The sequence below is a fragment of the Anoplopoma fimbria genome, chromosome 16, assembly GCF_027596085.1.
Source record: "Anoplopoma fimbria isolate UVic2021 breed Golden Eagle Sablefish chromosome 16, Afim_UVic_2022, whole genome shotgun sequence".
Taxonomy (NCBI): Eukaryota; Metazoa; Chordata; class Actinopteri; order Perciformes; family Anoplopomatidae; genus Anoplopoma; species Anoplopoma fimbria.
Window position 1 is genome coordinate 6,850,334 of NC_072464.1, and position 24,899 is coordinate 6,875,232.

Here is a 24,899-nt window from a genome sequence, read left to right on the forward strand (position 1 = left end):
AAAAGCTGATTCCACACCCCGTTGTTGCCGAAGCAATGCACTGTGAAATGCTTTTTGCATAGTACTGAGCTGTTCCCAGATGTATAATGCTTAGTTCAAAGATTTAGATTTTTATGGTATAAGTCAATATAGACACACATATAGTGATTTTTACATTTCTATACTTAAAAAGATGCAACCCCAGATACCTCTCTGATTATGACTGATATCTGAAAACAGGAAGAAATCATTGGTGACCTGTGTGACATTCAGTGGGCTACAATTGAAACTCACACTGATCTGCACAAAAATATAAAAAAATATTATTTCCTGGAGGCCAAATTAAATTCTATCTACTAAAGCTTCAACTGTTTGGGGGCTGAGATGATGCACAGCACACAATTCTGCCCACTTTAGACTTGTAAAAAAAAAAATCTCTCCAAAAATGTACAGTATTAATTTGGCAAAGGGACCATAACTTAAAGGAATGCATTGACATTGTGGAAAATGTGCCTGTTCGCTTTCTTGCCAGGAGTAAGATGGGCAGATCGATATGAATCATGCCTGTGCATTAACTCTTAGTCGCTAGTCTCAAGTCTTCTTCGATGTGGCCAAAAACTAAGATGGCACCGGCCAAAAGGGGCAAACTTGTGGCCTCAAAACAGAAACAAACAAACCAATGGGTGATGTCGCAGCGACTAAAACCACTTCTTATATACAGTCTATGAACAGTATTGAAAAATGTAAAATACCTAGCCCTAACAGGACACAATCAGGATGCCTGGATAACAGTATGTTTCTCTAAATATAAATGCCCCTCCTAAGTTTATATTTAATCACTTAGAAATTTCATCAATACTCAAGAACTACACAGAGGCCTCGCTCTTTCTCATGTGTAATTAACAATGAGGAAAATAAGAGGTGGGGATGACCAATTCTCAAGTTAATTGAGCAACCTGAATGCTCTTTTCCAGAGCTCTTATTGACTGTAGGGATTGAAAGAGAGTCGCTGAGCCATTCAGGCTAGAGGAGAACAGAACGCAGGATCTAATCCTCTCAAAGCTGGAAAAGATGAAGGTTTAAAGCCATAATTCCTCATTTTAATCCATTGAGAAAGGCTCTGACCCAGTTGAGGACCTTATTCACGGATTTATTAATTGCTGGAGCGTCACCACCAACGGATCAGTAGTTGTACCTGACTGCAGCTGCACCTCTGATACCTATAGGTACTCATTCAGCAACTCAGTCAAATTATATTTCTAGCATGTTATCTGCTGAATTTAGTTCCGACTTAGTTTACTTCAGAAGCCAAGTCTTGTATTGTGAATAATAAAAAGGTGAGAGGGAGAGAAAGTTTTTTGAGTGACAACTGAACCACCAAAACAAACATTAATGATGCTGAATTCCCCCCCTCCCCCCTTTGACGTGACTCTACCTTTGCACCACAAATTACCTGCATCATGAACGAAGAGAACCAGCAGTATGTTGTGACACTAAAGCTGCAAGGTCGCAATTGAATCATCTTCACACCATGCACCAGCAAGCCTCAATTAAAGATGATGGCTGTCATTTTTGATAGGTTCTGGCTAAAACATGAGACATGCCAGTAATAAATCCACCCAGTTGAGACTTTATCTGAGTTATGATGTGTTCAGCTCAAACTTGGCCAATGAGGAAACACAAGCAGCTCGACAGCATCCCTCCTTTTCTGCTGCTTGTATTATTTTGCTGCGCATTTATAAACAAGGCTATTTAAAATCGATCTTTTCTGAATGAGAGGTCAATCACTCCAACTTGAATTGGCTTGACATTGAAAAGCCTTGCTGTTTACGCTTTTCAAAGTTCAATTAGATTGAACTCTGCACAAGGCTAATAAGGTGGGATCATTTATCGAACAGGGATAAGGTCTTGCCCGCTCCTTCATTTAATAGAAAGGATAGCAAATTTTGGTCTGACCACACCTTAAGTCAAGTTAACAAACTACATCAGTCAATCGATGCCTTGTTGTCAGTGGGATGTGAATAAAAAGGGCTTTTTTGATTCCTCCTTTCCAGCCTGGCATTTTATGTTGGTCACAGGAGTACTCAGACAGCAACCTCCTGGTCTAAAAAGTGAAAGCAATGCTTAAGTGCCTGAAACATAATTATTTCTAATAGTCAGTAGGGGGCGACTCCTCTGAATGAAAAAGACATCTGAATGTAAAGAAGTGTAAGTAAACATCAATATGTGGTCTCAATTGCTAGTTTAAATTTTTCTTTAATACAACATGATGTTCGTTTAAGGAATTATGGTCTCTTTAAGAGTAAAATAGACAATAAACAGGACATTATTTAGGGCGTGGCTACTGATTAACTGGTTGCTTGAAGGGCGTTGTCCGGTCTGGGAGATATCCACGTTTTCTTCTTACAACTTGTGTTGCTTCTGGTTAAAAAAACAAACAAGATGGTGACAGCCAAAAGCCAAGATTCTAAACGCCAAACTCAAGGCTTCTAAATGGCGGTCCACAAACCAATAAGTGACTATATTGTGCCACGTCCACATCAGTCTATGGAAGTACTACTACATGGACTGTGTTTTGTGTTTCCCTGCCAATGCACACCAAGCATTTTGATAGTATCATTATTTATATCACAGTCATTAATGCCCCGTGCCTGATTCATTTTGCCATTTGCGTCACTGGAACAACAGCCCTTGGCTCACTTTTTGGAGGAGCTCGGCTTCTCCTCATCGGCCTTATGGCTGACAAATGACTTTGTGAAAAGCGATATGGTCTCCTGCAAGGGAAAAAAAGAATAGAAATTGAATCCTGGCCTCTGTCGGCAGTCTCATCTGTCATCTTTTCAATATTGATGTCCATTATGTTTATGGATTATTTGGCTGTCTGCTGTTCTCTGGCCCAGCTCGCCCTGTCGTATCGGCCACTGGGGGCAGCGGCCCATTGATAATGCCATTTTGATTGATGGGTCTCATAGTTTAATTGTCAGCAGTCTTCTTTTAATGGAGCTGCTCACACAACTGATAGACTACATCGTATGCAGATGAGTCAGAGTTCAAACTGCATGTAATACTGGCCGGGTGATGCAGATACAATGCGACCGTACCTTAGATTCAGTATCATCATCCCGGGCCATTATCAGCTATTTGGCTCATGTTTATTGCTTCCTGTATCACCTTTCATGGATCACATGTCTGTTTACGGGAAAAAACAGCCCTCGCTTAGATTTATCACAGCTGCCAATAGGCATTATTTTGTTTCACTGGCATGGTGCAATTATTCTGTAGCTGTAGCCTGTATACAACTCTTTTGGGAAATTCAATGCAATTGGTAAGGACAAATGTACAGTATCAGGTACATATAGCTAAAACAAATCCAATTTAATACAACAGCGTTAAACTAAAATTGTAATATTTTTTTTTGTTCTTAGAGAGTGATGAAATTAGTAGTTGTTTTAGTAGTAATTGTGGAGGCTGTAGTTAGTTTAATTGTATTGTGTTATACTGAGAGGTGTTCCCAATATTTTTCCACCTCATGTATACCAGTGCGAGTAGGCCATAGAATACTGTGTATTGAGGGTTTCACTGTCCTATTGTACTGTACAGGAATTTTTTATAATAATCTGTATTTATCCTGTCCTTAAATCAGCATTTTTGTCAGTTTTATTGTCGTAAACCAATTCTCCGTGTGCAATATCCATATCTGCTCACAACTCGGATTTGATGCATGTTGTAGGAAATATATTGTTATATTACAACACATGGCCTTACCATATGAAGCCAATAAGAACCATACAAGTCAGTAAAATGCTCCAGGGAGTGTGAATAAATTGCTGTTAAAGATGTTTAGTATGAACCCAGCCTAAACCTTTTGCAGGGTGGTTCAGTAATAATAGTGAGCCATGTGGGGTTTACCCTGAATCTGTTGCCCTGACCACACACTGCCTTTTATATATGTAGGATGTATCGGCTCATGTCTCCCTCACAGCTCTCTTCTCTCCTCCTCTCCCTAGTGTGTTTGCAACCAAGGTCGTAGTGGTCTTGCTCTGTTTTCCAGGGGTGTGTGGGCTTCATTCATCATCCGTATGATAGCTGCATGCCCTAAATCTCCTGTCTGTGTTTGGGTGTGTTTCTTTGTGTGTGTGTGTGGGTGCCCACTAAATGAAATTGTCTCTTGTTCTCTCCGTAAGCTTGTTCTAATGAATGATCTTTCTTCCTGTCTCCTTCCCTAAAACTCTTTTTTGTTTTACTGATGTATTCAGATGAAAAAAGGCACCTACACTCCATGCCTTCGCATACAGTACAGTTTGTGTTCATGTAGAAAAAAATATGCTCTACTATACTATAGCACATTATATCCAGCGCAAGATGAGATAGTGCAAGAAAGGAAGACAAAGAACATGAGAGAATACAAAAGCATAACACCAGAACATTCACCCCTTGTATCAGTATATACTCAAGGCTTTGGCGGCAGTTAAAACCTTGAGTCTTTGTCAATAGGTTGATCAGCTTGTGGACAAATTGGACACCGCAATTTGTCCCCCATTTGTCTTTGAAAAAGGATGTAAGTTCTGTCAATGTTATGAGGACCCTAAAAATGTGAGCTGTTGAGACCATCTGTTTTGGTGATGTTAGAGCATAGAACCTCCTCCTAAGGTTCAAAGTCTCCATATGGTCACTGGAAAACTTTAAGCCAGGTAGTCATAAAGCAGCGACTGGTGATTCACCCTTGGCAAACGGTTCTGAGTGTAATCTTAGCCATGAAATCCTGTTATCATTAAGATGGCCTTATTCACCAGTGCCCTTTTTGCACTGATGGACTCATAGATATAAAATAGAAGTAAAGGGGACATTCTCATTCAAGTCAACATAGCAGGATGGTCAAGTGGTAAATCGCTGACTCACTAAGGTGAGGTTTTTGCGGTAGAGAGCCAGAGAGAATGAGTACAATTTAACAACTGAATGCTTCATCCACAGACACATAAAAGGAGAGCACATTGCTATCTCCAGATGAATGACAACTGGCTTATTTTCTGTAACCAGTGCAGTAGTAAAGCATGATGGAATACACAAACTTGTATGCTAGCTAACTAGCGGACAGCTGGCTAGTTATCTAGCTAGGTAATTCCCCCATGCTTTTCATGGCTGCTTGGGATGGCTGCATTTGATATGCTATATCAAGTATTTTTTGCTAGTTTTCGTTGCACAGTGGCTATCCCTGCTTGTATTCTACAATTTACAGCCGCAGAAAAACCTTTCCCATTTTTTATGGGAAAAGGTAGGTGAGTGCAGGGCTAGTGGAATCTAGTGGCTTGAATGCATAAATCATGATGTTGAATTCTGGTGTCTTTTTATCTGAGTTCATATGCATATGGTTTGTACAGCATGGCCAAGCTCCAGACAGCAGTAAGGGGATTAAATAGGACCTTTAACCCAGAGAGGAAGCTCCACAGAACCTTTCTGAATTAACCATCATTTCTTTATCTTCTGTATTTTTATCTCTCAACCTGCTGATCTCCTCTTTATCTCATAATTTAACTCTATTTCTTCTTCTCTTCCTTGAAACTTCTCTCTCTCCTTCCTCTTGCGCTAAAGTCACACAAAAGCTACACTTACACAGAGAAAGTATTGTGTTTATAAAAGGTCCTAGACACAAAAGGAATAAAGGCAACCAAAGATTTGGCTGAGATGAAGCTGAGGCTAGGACAGCAGTCACAGAAGAGGCTAGTCGACCGGTCAAGCCCGAGCTCGGATCGATAACAGGTGATGTAGGAGCCGGCGGGGGGTGATCGCAGGGGCCGTAGATGGGCTAATCTGTTCAGTCATTACCCAGCTGTGTCTCCTGATTCCAGGGATTAGCTGACGCAGAAACAGGGGCGATGTTGTGTTAGTGCTACAGGAGACTCTATCAGGGATTTAGGAGTGGAAAACACTGGCTGTCCCCAGTCGCCTTTGGTAATTGTGGCTGCAGTACAGAGTATGGGGATCTGGGAAAGAGTGTGTGCATAAAAGATGTGCTGGCTTTAGTGTTGGGGAGCAGCGGACAGAAAGAAGAGGGAGAGGAGACAATGTTGGCATTTGCTTCGTGCATGTGCGTGCACACTTGCAAGAAACACGAGCAGGCATCACATAATCGTGTACAGTCTCTCCACCCCCCTCTCTCTCCCCTCTCTAGTAGGAGAGGAGAGTCGTGGGAGAGCTTACATGCTTGCCTGCCCACAAGCCTTTATGTGGAGCTGATCATTTGACAGAGGACAAAGCAGCTAGAGAGACTGGCCAGCCCCGCTGCCCGGAGAGAGCCACACACCACAACATACACAACGGCTGGAAATGAGGGAAATCACATTTTCGTCAGCGGTCAAAGAGTCACAAATGGCTAATTCAATTAGCTGCAGTCCCTGTATCTACAGTACCTGGAACTCTGGTGTGAGACTGAAAAAAACAAGGCCATATAATTGAACTGTCATGCACAGTTGAACACCTGAGGACAACACTGACAACACGCTTTGAAAGTCTTTGAATTAACAAACATGGGTTTGTTAGGATTGCTAGCATTAGTGAGTTTGAAAGGGGAACCTTTACTAATTCTACGCATTAAGATCAGTTTTCTAGTCACGAAGAGTAGTACTCAGATTGTGTGTACGACTGCGAGTTGTGTAATGTCTTCTGTGGCTCAGGAGGAAATAACCCTGACTGAGACAACATATTTATAAAAGACAGCCTGCCTTTTAAATCAGGGGCATAGAGTTTGAAGGACAAGGACAGTTACCGGGGAAGGGAGGGTCTAACGAAAAAAATGCTATGGAGTTCCATTATGGTACATTAAGTGTAGGAGCTCCAGTTTTGGGAATTTGAACCATACTAGGGACTAAAAGTTATCTGGCTTATTTATGAGAAGCTTAAAACAACATATGTTACTACATGATTGCTTCTTTCTTTTTTCTTTTTCAATACTCTTTGACAGCATTTTCCAAATGTTTTATTTCATCACCTTTTTTTATATTACATGATAAATAACCGATTTTTCAAAACACTGGATCTTACTTTACATTTCCCACAATGCAACTTGATAGAATCTTTGATTAGATATTCATTTTTAATGAAATATCCGCTTCTTTCATACCCATCATCTTCTGTTTGTATCCCAGTTTGTCTTTTTTCTTTAAATAAGGTATCAATCCCAAGACAAAATAACCCTGATGACATCATCAGCCTTAGCTGACCTCATCACCTTGTAATTAGTAAACTGAACTTCGTGAGTTCAACAAATTGTGGATTGCCCCTTTGAATGAAATTGGAGGAAAGTGGAGTGAACACATTTTTTATTTAATGATAATGATAAAACTGTTTCCCTCAGATTTCTGTCAGGAGCTATAAAATAGCTAAAACATGTTTCTATGATGGGTGATGGATCTCAGTGTTAAACTGCAGATAAAGTTTAGTAAACTATGATGAGGTTCCTGAACAGTAGCAGAGACAGGTGGCGGTATAAAGAGTCTTACTACTGCCAGCTTTGCACGTACCGTTGCCGGTCTTTCTGCCAGCACATGAAGTCTGTCACCTCCTGACTGCCACAAAACTATAAACCTAGAATATTTTCCTCTCCTAAAACGCCACTATTTCGAGATGCCTTCACTTTATTCTTTGCTTAATTATCTTATCATCAAATAGCTTTTGGGGAAACTTTCAAGAATATTTTGGAAACAAATGAAGCTCCATTGGAACTTTGAATAGATTACACTCCAGAATTATATATGAGAGTGTTTGCTGAAAGAGTTTTAGCAGTGAACACTGAGGCACTTTGGCGTTCAAGCTCCACCGGTGGGCTACATGCCAACGCAGTTTCACACCTTGTAGTCCTGCCAGTCCTGTGACCTGAAGGTAAAGCAAACCAAAACTGTGAATACAGAACGTACATCTTGCCTCCTGACTGCGAATGTTGAGCATTCGGAGGACAGGATGCCTCGCCGCCATGGCCGCCATCCAACACCTGCAGCTTTAGACACAGCTTCAAAAGGAAAAAACATCGAAAGCAAAGGCAGGGCGTTTAAAAAGGAGTTTAACATCGAAAGCAAAGCAACTTTTCAGTCTTGTAGGCTGCATTGTGTGTTTAGACACAGGCAAAAGAGGCAAATTAAGCTTTTGGCGTAATCCGACACAAACAGCCACAAAATCCAAGCTGAGTTTTGGAGGAGGAGAGTCACACGCTAACTTGATTCTACTGTGAAAGACAGCAAAGTAACATTGACTGACTTTGACCTCAAAATAAGAGTCAAACCCAACTTAAGTTTGACAGCGGAAAATCAGGTTAAACCTCCCGAAAAAGAGTTCTTTCCAATTCATCCAGCACGTCGCCGGGGAGCACAAGAAATAACAAAAGTTTCAGGAGGGAAATGTAAGTGGCGACACAGGGGAGCGATGCGGGTGTCTGCTTGCGTGTGTGTGTGTGTAGGAGAGATTAAATATATGACATGTGGAAATGATGCCAAGTTCCACCTCTTCGTCTTCTTTTTCAAAGTTGTCCTCATGGGCCCTACTAAGTTTAAAAATAGAGCTTTTCTATTTTCCAGATGAGGGCCGAGGGGAAAGAGTAGAAGAGCGAAAGTGGGCAGAGACTGGAGGAGTCCTCTGTGGTAGGAGAATGCAATTTGAGATTGGACAGATTGCTTTTTTTTTTCTTCTTCTTTACTTCCCTCTCTCCCTTCGGCCGCTCATGAGGCGTGATATGCAACGGTGGGGTCCCTAAGCCGCCATAAGCCTGACGGCAGTACCGGCCCCGCCGCAGAGGAGTCGTCGCACTCCCGGCGCAAGGAATCAGTGGGAATGAAATAAAAGAGGGACTCTCAAAAAGATCAGTGGGGATATTGGGAGTGAAAGATGAGAGTCTGGAGGGAGGAGAGAGAGAGAGAGAGAGAGGGAGGAAGGGGGTGAAAGGATGAAGGCGATGGCTTCAGTGGGATTTGGCGGGATATGGCAGAATATAAATGCACTCATGTTGTCCCAAGGCTTGATTTCTCACAGTCACATTGCATAGCGAGGGGTGCCATTGTTACGGGCCCTTGTTACATGTCTGTACTCCCTCTGAATGAACCATTTGGGTGTTTGGCAAATACAGTCTCAGAAACGTTGTTACAGATCCGTCTTGGGTGAAACAGGCATGTAACATTTCCACTCTGTCTCTCTCTCTCTCTCTGTCACTTTTAGGAGGAGAGGGCTCAGCCGAGGCAGGGCAGAAGGAAACGTCTACCTGCGACATTTGCCAGTTCGGGGCTGAATGTGACGTGGACGCGGAGGATGTTTGGTGAGTTTGCAAACACACACACAAAAGGCCATGTGATACCAGTTGACCTACAGAGCTAGACTCTTGACACCTTTTAATATTTTCTGTCATAAAAATCATCCCTATATTTGCTTCTCCAAACATTTTCTTTTTGCGAGTTGGAACACTAAGAATTTAGATTAGAACTCTTCTTTATACTGCACACATCCGCTGCTGAACGCCCACCGAGGTTTAGTGCATGGTTGACCATTTCATTTAACCTCAATTACACGAGCAGACCACGGAGAGAAAGGAGATTTTCGCTTATTCTGGAAATCCAATTACTATCCTTACAGGACTTGCCAATGTCAGGCCAAAAAATGTCTCTGACTCATCCAAGGAAAACTAGTTCAGCGAAGAAATAACGTTTGTCAGGATTTTAACCATTTATTGCATTTGAGACGGATGCAGGTGATATGTTATCGGCATGCATTAGCAAAGAGGCAACAATAGAAACGTCCTCATGGGTACACGATAAACATGCAACTGCAGAGGCCAACTAGATGGAGGCTCAACTGGTGAACTGGTTTTCAGCACCAGACGGTAGCTTCACTGCATTTGCTTTTGACTGCTTCAATGAACCAACATTGCTGATTTGGTGTGAAACGAGGATCGGCTGGTATCAGCAAATTGAAGGCGTGTATGAAATCCCAGACGTACCGCTTGAAATTAGAAGTGCCCTGAGAGTATGACTCTATCAAAGTGCCTGATGTAATGGAAAGATAATGTACCCTGGTGTGCACTAACCATAATGCCAACGAAAGTTGTCATGATGCATTCTGAGCCTTGTTGCAAATACCAAACAGCTGGAGTCCACTCCTCCTGATGCCACCCACTTTCACAAATGCACCTTAACATTCTACTAAAACACAGAAATTGATTTATCTACATTTCTCAATCCTCAAAGGTCAAATTCATAAGGTCACAACAGCACAATGTACTCTGTGGATGATGTGTGCACACAAAACTGAAAACATTAAAGATAATGGAGCCTCAAGCATCTGCAGCATAACTGGAACATACCCCCCCCAAAATAGAAAGACAATGGATAAGACAAGAGAGGCAGTCAATAATTCAATAATGTCAATAATGCATCTTGTTAAAAAAGCAGTTGTCACAAACAGACATATGAATATTTCAGCGTACTTTCTTGTGGAACGGAAAGTACAAGTTCTCTTTAATCTTTCAAAAGGTACTTTGACAAGAATGTTTATGGCAAATAATCAGACAGGTGATAGAACCCAACAGCAGGTAATTTTCATCAAACAGCAGCCAACCGCTGGCACGGCGCAGGATCATTCTGATTAAAATGAATATTGTTCCAATCAGACGGCAGCTGATTTTAATCAAACAAAAACGTCAGTTAATCAAACAATGAGTGGAGAGGGATGGCTGTAATCAAAAGCCAGGAGACGGTAAAGTGATGTGTTTATTAAAATGCATTTTTCTTATTTTCATACAAACAATACAAAGGGATAAATAAATGCTCCGTAAATTGTGTTTTGAGGTATGTGGGACTCAAAGTAGCCTGATGATCAGACTCAAGTGCCATTGTGTTTTCACTTCATCGTTTAGTCTAATGTTTTATTCATGTTAGTATGTTGTTTTTGGGAGCGTATTATCATTTCGCCCTAACCTTTCAGTAGCGAGTGACTTGTCCATCTTGGCGATGTCGTCTGCAGCGGACACAGGAGCTGCGTTGACGTTGCCAAGAGCAGTTAACTTTTGTCGTATAGATTCAAGAAATCAGTTTCAAAGGAGCTGTTGGACATTTTGGGGAAATCTGCTTCCTCACTCTTCTACAGTTGAATTAGAAGATTGATATGAGATATGAGTCCGCCATTAATCTTCTCATTCAACTATCTGAAAACTAGTGTATATTTTGAAAATGTATATCCCAAAGTTACAAACCATTCTTTTAACAGTTGTTGTTTCTGGTCAGCCTATATGGTCACTGTGTAGGATCAGGCAATTACAAAGGCAAGTATTCTTGCTGTAACTTGCCAAACTGACATGGCCACACATTAGATCCTGACCCGTCATAGCTTGCTGTCTTTCCTAACTTGCATGACATAGTGCACAGGTTAATGGTAAGGACTTCACTGTTGCATCTTACAGCACAATCATTCCATTTTTTGTACTGCGAGAGTTGTGTGAGAGTTGTTTTGATAAAGTATTCCGGGGGGTTTAGGGTGCTGTATACCAGACTGGAAGTATTTCCTTTCTCAACATGGCGAGCCAACAGTGTCATGAGGGGGAAGCAGAGTGTGGGTGCTACGATGCTACAATGTTATCATATATGGAACCTCAGTATGAGCGCAACGCAAACAGTGGTCTTGAGAAGTTGCAGCATTCATTCACCGACAAACAAACTGTACACACACTCCGCTGCAGCGTTCACAGTTATAATGCTACTGCTAACTTTATACTCACCATCAGTCTGTGGCACATGCTCACTCCCCCCTCGTTTCTTTCTCGTGATGACGCAAACTCGCTAACTTTGCGGGCTGCTTAGCTTGCAATACACTGGCTGGGAGAGACCCTTTCTCGTCCCGTCACGCCAAAAAACACATGAACTTTCTAGTAAACAAACAAAACGTGCCCCTACACCTCTTACCCCCCTCTTACCTATACTGAAATCTATCTATCTCCTTAATGTTGCTGGCATAGGCTGGGCAGTAAATCGGGCACACCCTGTCTAGTGGCAATGCAAGTTGGATTTAGTTGGCGTGCTGATGTCGGCTACTTTTTAATTTGCCAGAAAAAGTCAAGATGACAAATGCTTGGGTTTGGCAGGTTTGAATATAATCATGGTCATTGTGGAGGTGAAGTAGTCCTTTAATCTATTTGAAAGATTTGGGCTCAAGATTTGGGCAAAAACACAGAGATCTGGAACTAAGCTTGACTTAAAGTACTCTTAAAGCCACTATGATATGAATCTATTACTTTTAATAGGTCGAGACATTTCTGGTGGCATTCAAAGCATTCTTTGTTGCCCTATGAGAAATAAAAGATCAGCGTGCTCTTCAGTGCAATCATAACACAGCATTGATGTCTCCTAATACACTTTGAGATAAGAATAGTATGCATGACATTTATGTTGAAGGGTTATTTTCATAATTTGCTTAATAATTATACTCTCACTGAGTAGCCTCGTCAGAAGAAAACAGCTTTTCCATTCCAGTCCCTTCCCCAGTAAACATTCCTTTGATTTTATTTATCATCATCATCGAGATCAAAATATGGAAAATAAAAATGTGCTCAGTGATGAGTGACTTACTAAAATACTGTTCATTCGTTCGTTCGTTAAACCTGTTTTGGCTAAACTACAGGATACTGCATATGACCCTCCTGTGGCAAAAAGCCATTCCTCTGTAGCTCTCTGTACTGTGGAGGCAGGCGGCGGGCAAAAAAAAAAAAAAGACCAATTTACCCCTCAAGGATCAATAGAGTGTCGCAAAAACCCATTTAGATCCATTTGTGGTGTGAAACCGTAATTACCCACAAAAAGCCATGCTTTCAAACCCATCAATAGCACCCATCAGTGTTGATAGAATTAAGGGAGAGGAGGAGCGAATAGTGTGCTCGTCATATAGAGACGGGCTGGGGGGGGACACTTGCGGTTTGAATGCTGGGTTTAGACATCCTGAGAAAGGAGCGCGGTGCTTTTCAAAGCCGGCACTCGCGAACATTATTAAAGGCCATTCTATGAAGAGCTAAGGGGAATTTCAATGAAAAGCCAGACAGACGACAAGTCACAGGCCAACTGGGAACGTGGGAAGCTGCCTTTGTTTTGCTTGAGCTGGGTACATGAACACACACACACACACACACACAGATACACACAACATCCACTGGAAGCCCTCCACACATAACCTACATGGACAGATTATGAGACAATGGGACACTGGGCACAGACATGTTCAAGCACCCCGGCCCCCCGACATCCCTCCTACATAGGAACAAGACACCAAAGATGAATTATGGTTTTGTTTTCCTTTGAATAAGTTTGACCTTTCTTTGTGGTCGTTTCGTGTCTCTTTATGGTCATTTTGTGTTTTCTCTTTGTTGAATTATCATATATTTGTAGTCATTTTGCGTCTCTTTGTAGTTGTTTTGTAACTCTTAACACTCATTTTGAGTTTTTTTGTGGATGGTTTTCATCTCTTTGAGGTCATTTTCTGGCTCTTTGTAGTCTTTTTGTGTTTTTTTGTAGTCTTTTTTTCATCTCTCTGTGTTCTTTTTTTGGGACTCTTTGTAGTTGTTTTATAACTCTTAACACTCATTTTGAGTTGGGTTTTTTTTGGATGATTTGCATCTCTAGGGTTGTTTTTCATCTCTTTGTAGTAATTTGATTGCGTAGGGGGCCAGCCAACCCACCTGTTGAGAAGTGTAAAAAATATGTGTGGTTCATTATAAAACTGTTGCATAACATTATAGACTTTGGCGGGCCGCCAGATGAAAAGCACTGGGATGATATTGAAATGCCCTTCACACATGGATTTTTGTTCTTGCCTTTGCAAAAGCCCCAATGATTGAGGGTTGATTGCTCACTGTGGTAGGAGTTTTGGTCCGGCTGCTCCTGGATGGAGTCAGTGCAGACTTGTGTTTTCCGGTAAAAGGGGAGTTTTAAGATGAAAGCAGAGATTTGTGGTGTTCCCATATTTAGTCCCAGCTTGTTTATTGCACAGTTTACAAATCACTTTTTTATTCACGTTCTCTGGCTCTCCTTTTTTGCTTGGTTCATCACCAAAGAATCCCCAACTAGGCCCATTCATGTACTTTTTGCTCAAGAGAGCTGACATATTTCCTGCTGAAGTTCAGGCTACTAGGATAATTATGTAGAGCATCATACATAGTCTAGCATGCTGTTACTTTTTTTAAACGCTACAACAATGGGGTGAACGAAGCAAGAGAAAGAGACAGACTAACTTTCTATCTATCATTCTGGTATATTGAACATGTGAGGACCATTGTACTGGCCAACCAATGTGGTATTGGACAATTATCTCGTCATCGCTCAAGCCTAGTATATATATTTACATATATAGTTTTTTCTTTCTCCTCTTTCTTTCTATTTTCTTTCTGTGTCAACATTGCTGTTTTTTCTCTTTCTCTCTATTCCTCTCTCTCTCGTCCTCTATCTCTCTCTCTCTCTCTCCCTGACTGCATGTTTGCCTTCACTCGTTTTTTTAATGGATTACAGTGAAATTTGAGGCTAAGGATTATGAAAATCAATGCTATGTTCAGTTGCAGTAAGGTTTGCTGCTCAGGATTTGTACACAAAATGAGGCAGTCAGTGGATACGTCGGCCTCAGCTGCAGTGTGTCTATGTTATACTGTCCTACAAAGTTTCCCTTAAAATATTTTGGCAAAACAATATTGATGAAAGCCATTTCATATTGATCCACTTTAAAGGAAATTGGACTTCTTTTTTTAGGAACAAAATCCCGATTCTCCTTCAATGCCAGGAAATAGCTTGTTGCTGCCAGTTTCTTGCCTCTTCTTGATTTCAGGGATGTTTTGTACGTGAACGCTTCAGCTCACTCTCCTCACCTGTTTGACGCTGTGTATCACGGAGCTCTGAGATTCATAACGGGTTGTAAACCCCTCACACGCCATTATACTCTTTATTCTTTAGTCATCAAGACGCAGCACTTTGCATTGGTATATTGTTATCTCTAAATCCATCCTGGGACCGCTGCCCAATTACCTATTCACATGCATATCACGTAAACGGTGCTGCCATAATCTACACTCCCAGCGCTTCATCATACTCTCCATCCCCTCAGTCTGTGCAAAATGTGGTTAAAAAAAATGGCCTTCTTTAAATCCGGAAAACGCTACAGCAAGAACAGAAGCTGTCAAGTGTGATTTCAAACTACTTTTTTAGAAATCTGAAGTGAGCTTCATTGCATAGTCGTAAACTACCCACTTTGGCACTTGTCACTTTTATAATTTGTGTTCTATTTTGTTTTTGTATGAATGTCCTGTCCGCCTGTAACTTTGTGTTTTATTGCTGTTGTGTCTTAACCGCGTTTCACAAGAGAATCAATGAGATTACTGTCCGTCTAATTAAAGGTTAATTTAAAAAAAACAAAAAACTAATAAAATACAGTGTGTGTGTGTGTTGTGTGTTTACGTGTGTAAAGTGGCCTTTCAGTTTGGAGCCAGCAGACAGTCTGGGGTGGGGGGGACTTTGATGGGAGGGAAACCATCACAGGGAACTAATCGATACGACACATCCTGCTAAGAAAAGTACGCTCTCGTGGCGCGCACACACACTCTGATATGTACAGCACACACGTTCACACACACCGCTAACACTTCTCAACCACTTTGTGCCTCTCAGCAGAATGTGTGAAAGCAATGATTTGGTTTGTGTGAGAGGAGGAAAAAAAAGCGAGGTTTATCACAAAGCGATCGTCGCTCCGTGCATGTATATGACTGTTCGCACACGCCTGTCTGCAGGTGTTTGGAGTGTGTGTGCGGGTAGCATTAGGATGTGTTGACGCACTGCAGTCTGGTGGTATAGTGCCTATTGCGGAGAAAGTGAGAGGCCTCATTAAAAATGTATGAAGCCCAGACATCAGCCACCGTGCAACAAAAGAGAGGTTTGGGGGGGGAGATAATGTGCATGTATACATGTACATGTGTGCAGTGTGAAGCCTATACTCCCTACGTGTGAAAATGTCCTTTTAGCTCAGAAGTACTTAAGATGTTTTGCTTTAATTCTTAGTTCATTACAATTCTTGCTGCCTCCTTTCATGATTAAACTATTCTCATTTAGATACTCTTAATGATAAAGCAGCAGTTTTAATTGTGAGGCTTATCGTCTCTTGAGGGTGGCTATTTCAAAATTAGAGTAATCTTTCAAGGTTAACTAAAAAAAAAAACTAATTTGCATCTAGTGGTATCTAGCTCTGCAGATCATTTTGGCTTTAACGATGTGGTACCGGCATCCACCTTTCACAATTGAAGTAGGGGTGTGTATTTAACCGTCTTAGAGGATTTGACACTTGTCTAGATACACAGTTTTAATAATATGTGTCTTAACATATTTTCTTATGTTTTATATCAAATACTGAATGACAAATACCAGGGTGATGTCTAGAGCTTCACCGACAACAGCAGCCATTTACTACAAAGTATTACATTTGAAACTTGGCTCATTTTAGTTTTTTGCCATAATGCTACCTGAAATCTACCCAGGTTCAGTATCCTACATTTATTATTTTAAATAAAGCTATATGGGCACAAGTCTTTGTAAATAAAACAGCGTTTGGGGCCGGTGTACTTTTGGTGTGACATTTGCTGCTGTCAGCGTACACGTTGCTTCTTAAATGTGTTGCAAGATGTAAATTGCCACTGGTACATTTTCTGATACTACTCTGTGTTTTGCATACTGAAAATGTAATGTAAAGATTTCAGGCAGTGTTGTACATGGTAGAGTCTGACATTTCTGTTAGTTTGAGATTTATTTCCTCAGTGAAAAGCTTGGCATATGTGACTTGCTACAGAGAGCGTGGTGACACACACACACACACACACACACACACACACACACACACACACACACACACACACACACACACACACACACACACACACACACATCAGAGGCAGATGAGCTCAGAGTGAAAATATTTTTTTATCAATTTTTGTCACAAAGACAGTGTTGGATCTGTGATAGTTTATCAATGTACTCTTATCTCTGATTCTTGTCATTTTCACACCCTTGATTGGGAAGCGGATGGGGATTCATTTCTAGTGAAAAAAATACATCAAATAAAAATTGAAAACAAAATATCTTTCCACAGGCAGTTTTTTTTTTACTTATGTGGATGATATACAGAATGTTCAGTCAACAGTTCATTTTGAGACTATTACTCTGTTGAAAAGCTGTTGACAGATAATGAAATGAGTCTATACATTGTTTATCCAGAAAGCCCTACTCATTTTGCCTTTAAACCGGTGTTACAGTGTCATTGTGTAACCCCTTTGTCAGGTCATTCAGAGCTGCATCGGCTCACCTGCAGTGTCAAGCAGGATTTTGATACAGCCGTGTCTGCTCTGATGCATAACGAAGCCTTTCTTCACATCGTTCTTACTTTGCTGATCCATCACTACAACAGTAGCTGAGCACTGCCACGCTTTACCGCATGGCGTTTCAATCAACATCAATGTCAGCAGTACGAATCATCATGGCTGATTGAGAAGGTGTCTGCTCTTGTGTGTGCGTATGTGTGTGTGTGGGCACACGGTTATGTGTTGGCGGGCGCCCACGTGGGTGCATATGCAAATGCAGCTGTAAGACAGCTGAATGCCTGTGCTTTACTGAGCGCTTGGCACCAGGGGAAAATGAAAAGACCAGGAGAATAATGACAGGTTTATAATTACAGAATCTAGTGTTCAGCGCTACTCAGCAGCAACTGTCTAGGGAAGGCAATCTGGGCGTAATTTCTGCTGATCAGGCCCACCACACAGTTAAGGGTCACACTACATAGTTGCCAAAATACGTGAACACACACACACACACACACACAAAATTGTTTATGCACATGCACGCTAGTGCAAGACTGTCTCTCTGTCATTTTTGCAGATGTTGTACACACACACACACACACACACACACACACACACACACACAGACAAACACAGAATGTCTCATACTTAAATTTCACCGAAAATTGTGGTGCGACAGCAAATTGCCCAGTTAATTTGCGAGAGCTGAAAGCATCAAGTAAGCACCCGAGCCACTGAGAAATGAAAGTATTAATCTGCCACAAAAAGACACGAAATATCAGCTGTATGGAAGGACGTAACTGATCCGATACACAGAGTTGGAAAAGCAAATGGGTGTACGCGGCTATTGCAGCTATACGCCAAAGAAAAAATTGACATTCACTCTAGTTTTGGAACACGCTTTGTCTCTTTGTGCTTAGCCTAGCTATATTTGCATATTTTTTCTGCGCTATTTTCATGGCTTCATCTTAGATTTGTGCTTGCGATCCAGCGGCTGGTAGCTATGCTGGACTATGCAGATGTGTCCTTGGGCAAGAAATTTAACCCCAAATTGCTCCCGCAGGCTGTATAAATGGGTATAAATGTTAGTTAGAGTCCTGATGGGCAGGTGGCACCTTGCATGGTAGCCCACTGCCATCAGTGTATGAATGGGTTTGAATGCGTGAATGATGACATGTAGTGTAAAAGCAATTTCAGTGGTCGTAGGACTAGAAAAGTACAGTCCATTTACCAATTTAGCATTTTATAGAGGTTGAATTCCAGAAGGCCCCACGCCCTGTCTCTTAAAAAGTGCGTTCCCATGCAACCAAACTGCATTGTGAGTTATGTTTCGAGAGAAACGTTTTTTCATGGATTACATTTGTTTGTGACGTATCACAAATACGTCCTTAGACTGTCCGCAAAAAAAAAAGACAAAGTTTGTGTAGGGAGGAGGTTGAAGTGGTGGAAGGGTCAATAATCATAGGACTTTCCCCCAGCTGACTGCTGATGGTGTCCCATTTGAAACCAAAAGTGAACGTACTTATTTTAATTTACGTCCGTAGCTTTAAAAAAAGTATTTTAGTAAAATGTAGTCATTTTAAACAAAACCATGTTTTTTACTCAACCTGAAAACTGTTGTAATTTGACTTTTAATTTAAATTTGACTTAATCTTTGTTCAGATACCAAACAGACAACGTATTGTAGATGTTTGTTTCTTGCTTGTAGTGTTGACCTAGCGGTGGCTAACACTAGAGGCCAGATTTTTTTTTGGGGGGGGTTTGTAGCCCCTGGTTTGTTTTCGGGTCGCTAGTGTTATCTAGCAGCAGCGTAGGCAACATGACCACTGCTAGTAGCCTGGCTACTGTCCAAAGCAAGAACCCACCGTAAGAATCCCAATTTGAACCAAAAACCCCGAGCTCAGTGCTGTTATGAAGGCAGAGTAAAACTGGTAAAAGATGGAGCCTTCATTCTCCCGGGAAATCACGACCCAGTGGGGGACAGAATTGCACAGTGAAAGCGAGGCTAATAGGGACACAATCTAAACACCGAGGGTGTCATTATTCTATAGCCATTACATTGTGCAATCAACATTTACTTCATAATGATGAGATAAAGCAAAAAAAAGAAACATAGATATTGCCACTTTAGGCTAATCAAGCTATCAGTGATTATTACTTGCTTGTGGAAATAACAGAGAATTTCCATTTGAAGGTAATCTAGGCCACACTTTAGTGCCCAGCTGTGACAATAATACCCCCAACAAGCCTGTGGCCTCGAAGCCGATGTTCTGGGGCCATCCTCATCTTCATCCAGATCGCTTTTTTAGAATTTCTCAGCCGAGTGGGCTTTGTTGGAGGACATTAAAAAGACATGGGGTAATACCAGAAAGCTGCTCTGCAATCTTCAATGTTTTTTGTTTTTTTTCATCGAGCTGTTTCAGTGTGCACTATGATAACTTTAGCTTGCAAGTTATTATTTCCCATTCAGGCTATTTTTCAATGCTATCTAGAATAAATTACATATCTGAAAGCCTTAGAATGGTGGCTGTTTTTTTCTGCTGCAATTTCCCCTGCAACACAAACAATGCACAGCTTTGTTATCTACAAGTCTGTCAATATTAATTGCTTCCTGCCATTATAAGAATACATCATCTGTCAATCAAGCCCTCCGTGGAGCCTGTCTCTTCTCGCAGAGTTAAATCCATTTGCTATTGTGTCAGATTGAATGTGCCAGAACCCAGTTTGAACAGGATTACTATGCATGGTCCAACATGCAAGCTGTACTGTTTGTTATTTTGCTGTCTCGTTTTTAATCCCTGAACGAATTTGTGCCGCGTCCCTCGCAGTCCAAACCACATATAAGTCTCTCAGAATAAAGATGCTATCGTTTTCATTAATACTTCAGATCTCATTTATTTGAGATCTTGACAGAGATAATAAATAAAACCCCAGGCTGCTAGACTAACGTGATTTCTTGCTCTGCAGGTGTGTTTGCAACATCGACTGTTCCCACATCAGCTTCAACCCGGTGTGCGCCTCGGACGGTCGTTCCTATGACAACCCCTGCCAGGTGAAGGAGGCGTCCTGTCAGAAGCAGGAACGCATCGAGGTCAAGTACCTGGGCCACTGCCAAGGTCAGACCCACAAACACACACACACACACACACACACACACACACACACAGGCGTGCATGGGTTCACTCTGAGAGACACACACCACCAGATGATGCCATGGAGACAAATGAGGGAGCTTGCAGAGCTGAATGCAGACCGCACTATTCTATATCTCCCTCTAGCTGCAGCTCCAGCCACATTTCAGAATTACAGATATTTGCACTCAATCATAGTTCCGGAATAGTGTGCAAAGATAATCCCCAAATCCCACATAGCCTTCTCTGCTATGTATATTGATAATTTTACTGAATGATAATCCCCCCTTTTTTATTGTAGTATCTTTTATTTGGGTGCAGTATTTGTTTGTAGCGGTTCCAGGGATAAAGTTATTTTATTAATCTCTGTGGTTAAATCCCTAAACCGAATCATATTGCTAATCCACGTGGGGAGAAGACAAAGGCGCCTTAGAATAATTCTTTTGGGATATTATTTTTTATTTTATTTTATTTGAGGTATGATCTACCAACACTTTAATTCCTCCTTAGTTTGAGCTCATTTTGCTTAATGCAACCACAATATATGGCTGTCATTAGGTGGAAAGAGAGAAAGAGACAGTCACAATCCAGGGGAGGGGCTCAAATCTCAATTGTTAGCGGCTTCTATTGTGTATGGGTACATTTGTGAGCATTTGATTGGCTGTGCATCCACCGAGGACCAACAGGACAATTGATCGAGATGTGAGAACCGAGATGAAGGCTTTGAGGAGTAATGGGGGGTAAAGTAATCAGGGCTAACCAGCTTTGGAACACAAATAGAAATCTGTATTCCCCCATGTTACACCCTTTGGGCTCGGACCAACCTGATCGATCCCATCACGGCTCCATGCATTCTGTTTCAATCAGGAAAAGTGGAGAGCCCAGCAAATGTCTAGAAACGGAGGGATTTGGACCTGTGAAAAAGTAGATCGTACGCTAGCCAGGAATCAAAGTGGCACTTTGATATTTAGATTACTGTTTATACTATTCCGCCGTGTGTATGTTGTCATATTATAGGGAAACGGTTTGACATTTTAGTTTTATTTTTCTTGAAATAGTCCTGCTTTCTACAGTAGCAAAAAGTAGCACCAGATGCTCATAAATTGAAGTGTTGTATCATTAAGACCTCAAGTTGTCATCAATGTGTGAAGCTGGGAAAAAATAAAAGAGGAAGAGAGAAAAAAAGAGGCATTTTTGTAGCTGTAGTCCTGTTTAGTCTGCAGCGTCTCCGCTTCTGAGCAGTCCCAAAAAGGAATTTGGTCTTATATCTGATTTTTCTTTAGTGGATGTCATGCATACAAGTCTCTAGGTTCTGATGTCACGGAAACGCTGCTTTATTTCCCTGGTATTATTCTTCCTTTGGTATTCCAAGAGCCAATAAAAAAAGAAATAAGAAAAAACATAATAATAATAATTGCATCATAACCCACTTTCACAGACTCCTTTTGAGGGAATAAATTCACGGACCACTGAAAGAAATCAATTGCAATAAAATGATAATTATTGGAAGGAGATTTTGTCTAGCCATTGTGAAAAGAGGAATTCAATGCAGCGTCAATAAGGTGAGCAAAAAATGCATTATTCCCTCTGATCCTTTCCATCATGCTCTGCTCCATTCTACTCTTTGTTCAGGATAATACTTCAGGGCTGACGCTTTCTCACTTTTGAAGAGAATAGCTCACATAAATACACATTAACCGGACAGGCGCACACACCAGGTGAACCCTTTGTTCGGGATCATGATTCACATTCAGCTCTCCCTTACCTGCACCGGCATCAGTTTGAACGTGTAACCCATAATGGAGGGGGGCGGGAGCCACAGGAGAGGTTGTGGTGACCTGAGATCAGTTTTAATGTGTTTTTGGCCTTTCCAGGCGACATCAAAGGCGAAGATGGACACTTCGCACGGACCGACCTCACAGGTGAGTGCATGGCAGATCACCAAATAACATGTGCTGCCACTCAGAGCTTAGTCTTCCTGACTCTGTTCAATTCTTTGTTTATGTCGCTCACAGACATTTCTCTCACTTCATTCATTTCTGCCCATTTTTATTTTACTCTTCCTCACTTATTGAAATCTGCGTCTTTCTTGTACAGCATGTTCATAAGCGATAAAGAGCACATACGCTTTAAAGATTAATCATTTGTGTGTGTGGTGGTGGTGGTGGTGTGTGTGTGTTTACTTACACAGTTGAGGAAAAAGAGGATCCGAGGAACGAGCTGGCCCGCGGCCTGTACATCCCCTGTCCAGATCACTACAAAAACTACTGCGTCCACGGGGAGTGTCAGTTCCCTAGTATCCTGGCTCAGCCCTCCTGCAGGTACACACACACACACACACACACACACACATACAGTGTTACTTTTAGTGGGGACGGGTAGGGACAGGGCAGACAGGTAGTAATATCATCTGCAGTATCAGAATCAAGTATTTGGTATATTTTTACACTTTTTAACAGTTAATGCAACAATATTTGCAGGGAAGTTAAGAACATCGCTAAAAAATAAGGTAATCAAACACTATTTTCTAAATCTGGTGTAATTTTAGCAGAATTCATTTGAGTTGGGGCTATTGATTATTCATTCACAATGAGTTGAATGGTTTTTTAATAGCTAGCAATCAATAAGGCTATATGTGTAGTAGCTAATTATGGGCTACAGTGCACAGATTCTTATGCAGCCATCAGTTCAATTATATTAATCCTAGCTATTATTGGCAACAATGTTTTTACATTGTAACTCTTTGTTATGGCTGTAAACATATCCTACATTACCCAAGAGGACTCAGACCGGCTCTTATTTTTTCACCACAAATTTGATGACGCTCTCCGTCCCTCATCTGCAGACACCAAAAAGAAAGCCTGTTATGTAAGATGGCCAGACAGCTGTAACATTTAGCAATTGAAGGAGAGTGCTTGAGCCCATTTATTTCTCAATCTGGCTGGTTTACCTGGCCCGTGTGCTGAGAGAGGGGAGGTATTCGAGATCTGGCTGTTGACCAGTCAAATATGCTGCACTGCTTCAAATGAATCCAAACGTTGGAATTTCTCTCTGCTAAAATGTTGGTGTTTCCTTCCACGCACATCATGATGTTGTTTCACAATATCCATTTTGCTTCGGTGATGATTTAATCTTGAGAACCCACACTGTGTTGCACCATCATCTGTCTGCCAGTGATAATACTTGGCTGTAAACACACTGCCGTGCTGCTGTCACCGTCATGGATGACTGACGCCTCGAGTGTGTCATCAGCGAGTTCCCAGAAGCTCTGAAATATTTGAGTATTGTTCACAGCAGCATAGAAAAAAAAAAATCTATTTAAAGTGTTTCAATTGCAAGTGATCGACATAAGTACTGCTAACAGTCTGATACTAGTACAGTTATTAGTGTAAGGCCCAACCCCTTAAAGTAGTTCTACTGTAATTTATGTAATATAGATGAAAAAGTAATTGCCTTTTAGAATCTTTCAGCTCATTGTTTTGGTTTTACTTCTCACAACTTTACTGTTTTAATTCAGTTAAAAAGCTCTGATAAAACCCACTGTGCACTGCCTACCCAGCACTATACAGCAAACAGACAAAGTTAGCGACTAGCTGGTGAACACAGTGGAGTGTTTATAACCACCAACTTAAAGGATCGTTAAGGTTTTATTCCGCTTGGCCATCATTTTGGTTGTGATAACTTCCCCCCAAACAGAGCTGAGATCTGTACGTAGTTCAACAGGGTGTGAGGCTTGTTGGTTGTCAGAGGTACGAAACAAACTTGTCCGGCTTTAGCCTGAACTTTTCTGGAATAATCCCTCACTGCAGAAGGAAACTTGTGTGCGGGCAGTTTAGCCTGGAAGTCTGTGAACTGTGATGGAGGCTCACCTTGAAGAGGAACAACAACAAAACTTGAAACTTAGAAAAAGAAAAAGAAGAAAAAGTTCTGCCAACCTGGGGCTTTGTTTCTCGCTCCCTCAGACTTTCCTCTAGTGATTCCCAGATCTCAGCACTGCCTTTGGTGAAAACAGTATCCAAACGAATACAAACACTGTGCAGCAAAGTGTCTTCCCCTTGGAGGGTTTTGGTCATATTTTGGCTTCAAATGTATGGAACTACAAGTGCAAAAAAACAGCAAAATGCCGACACACTTCACACACACACTTACAGAGCAGCAGCCGCACAGCTGCAACAGACAGCACACATACAGTGAAGATACCTATTCACCTAAGCACACAAGATAGACCTGAACACTGGCAGCCCAGACATGCATTTACATAAAGGTACAATGAGAAATTATATTAAAACCCACCACCCACACACACACACACACACACACGCACAGTGAATGCCATCTTTTACAGCCTGATAGCGTGGCAGCCAGGGGGTCTTGGTATCGCTCGCTCCCTCAATCTCTCTCTCCTTTCTCCCTAACCTCGCTCGTCCCGGCTCACCCAGCCAGACATTCTT

The 24,899-nt window shown here is 41.5% G+C and overlaps 1 protein-coding gene across 1 annotated transcript in view; it reads left to right on the plus strand.

The window, feature by feature from the left end:
• The window catches only part of tmeff2a (transmembrane protein with EGF-like and two follistatin-like domains 2a), a 105,077-nt gene that overhangs the window by 75,121 nt on the left and 5,057 nt on the right, over window positions 1–24,899 (plus strand). The window contains exons 5-8 of the mRNA XM_054615629.1: window positions 9,178–9,274; window positions 20,285–20,433; window positions 22,323–22,370; window positions 22,640–22,769. Of these exons, the coding sequence (XP_054471604.1) occupies window positions 9,178–9,274; window positions 20,285–20,433; window positions 22,323–22,370; window positions 22,640–22,769 (424 nt within the window). The remainder of the gene's footprint in view (window positions 1–9,177; window positions 9,275–20,284; window positions 20,434–22,322; window positions 22,371–22,639; window positions 22,770–24,899) is intronic.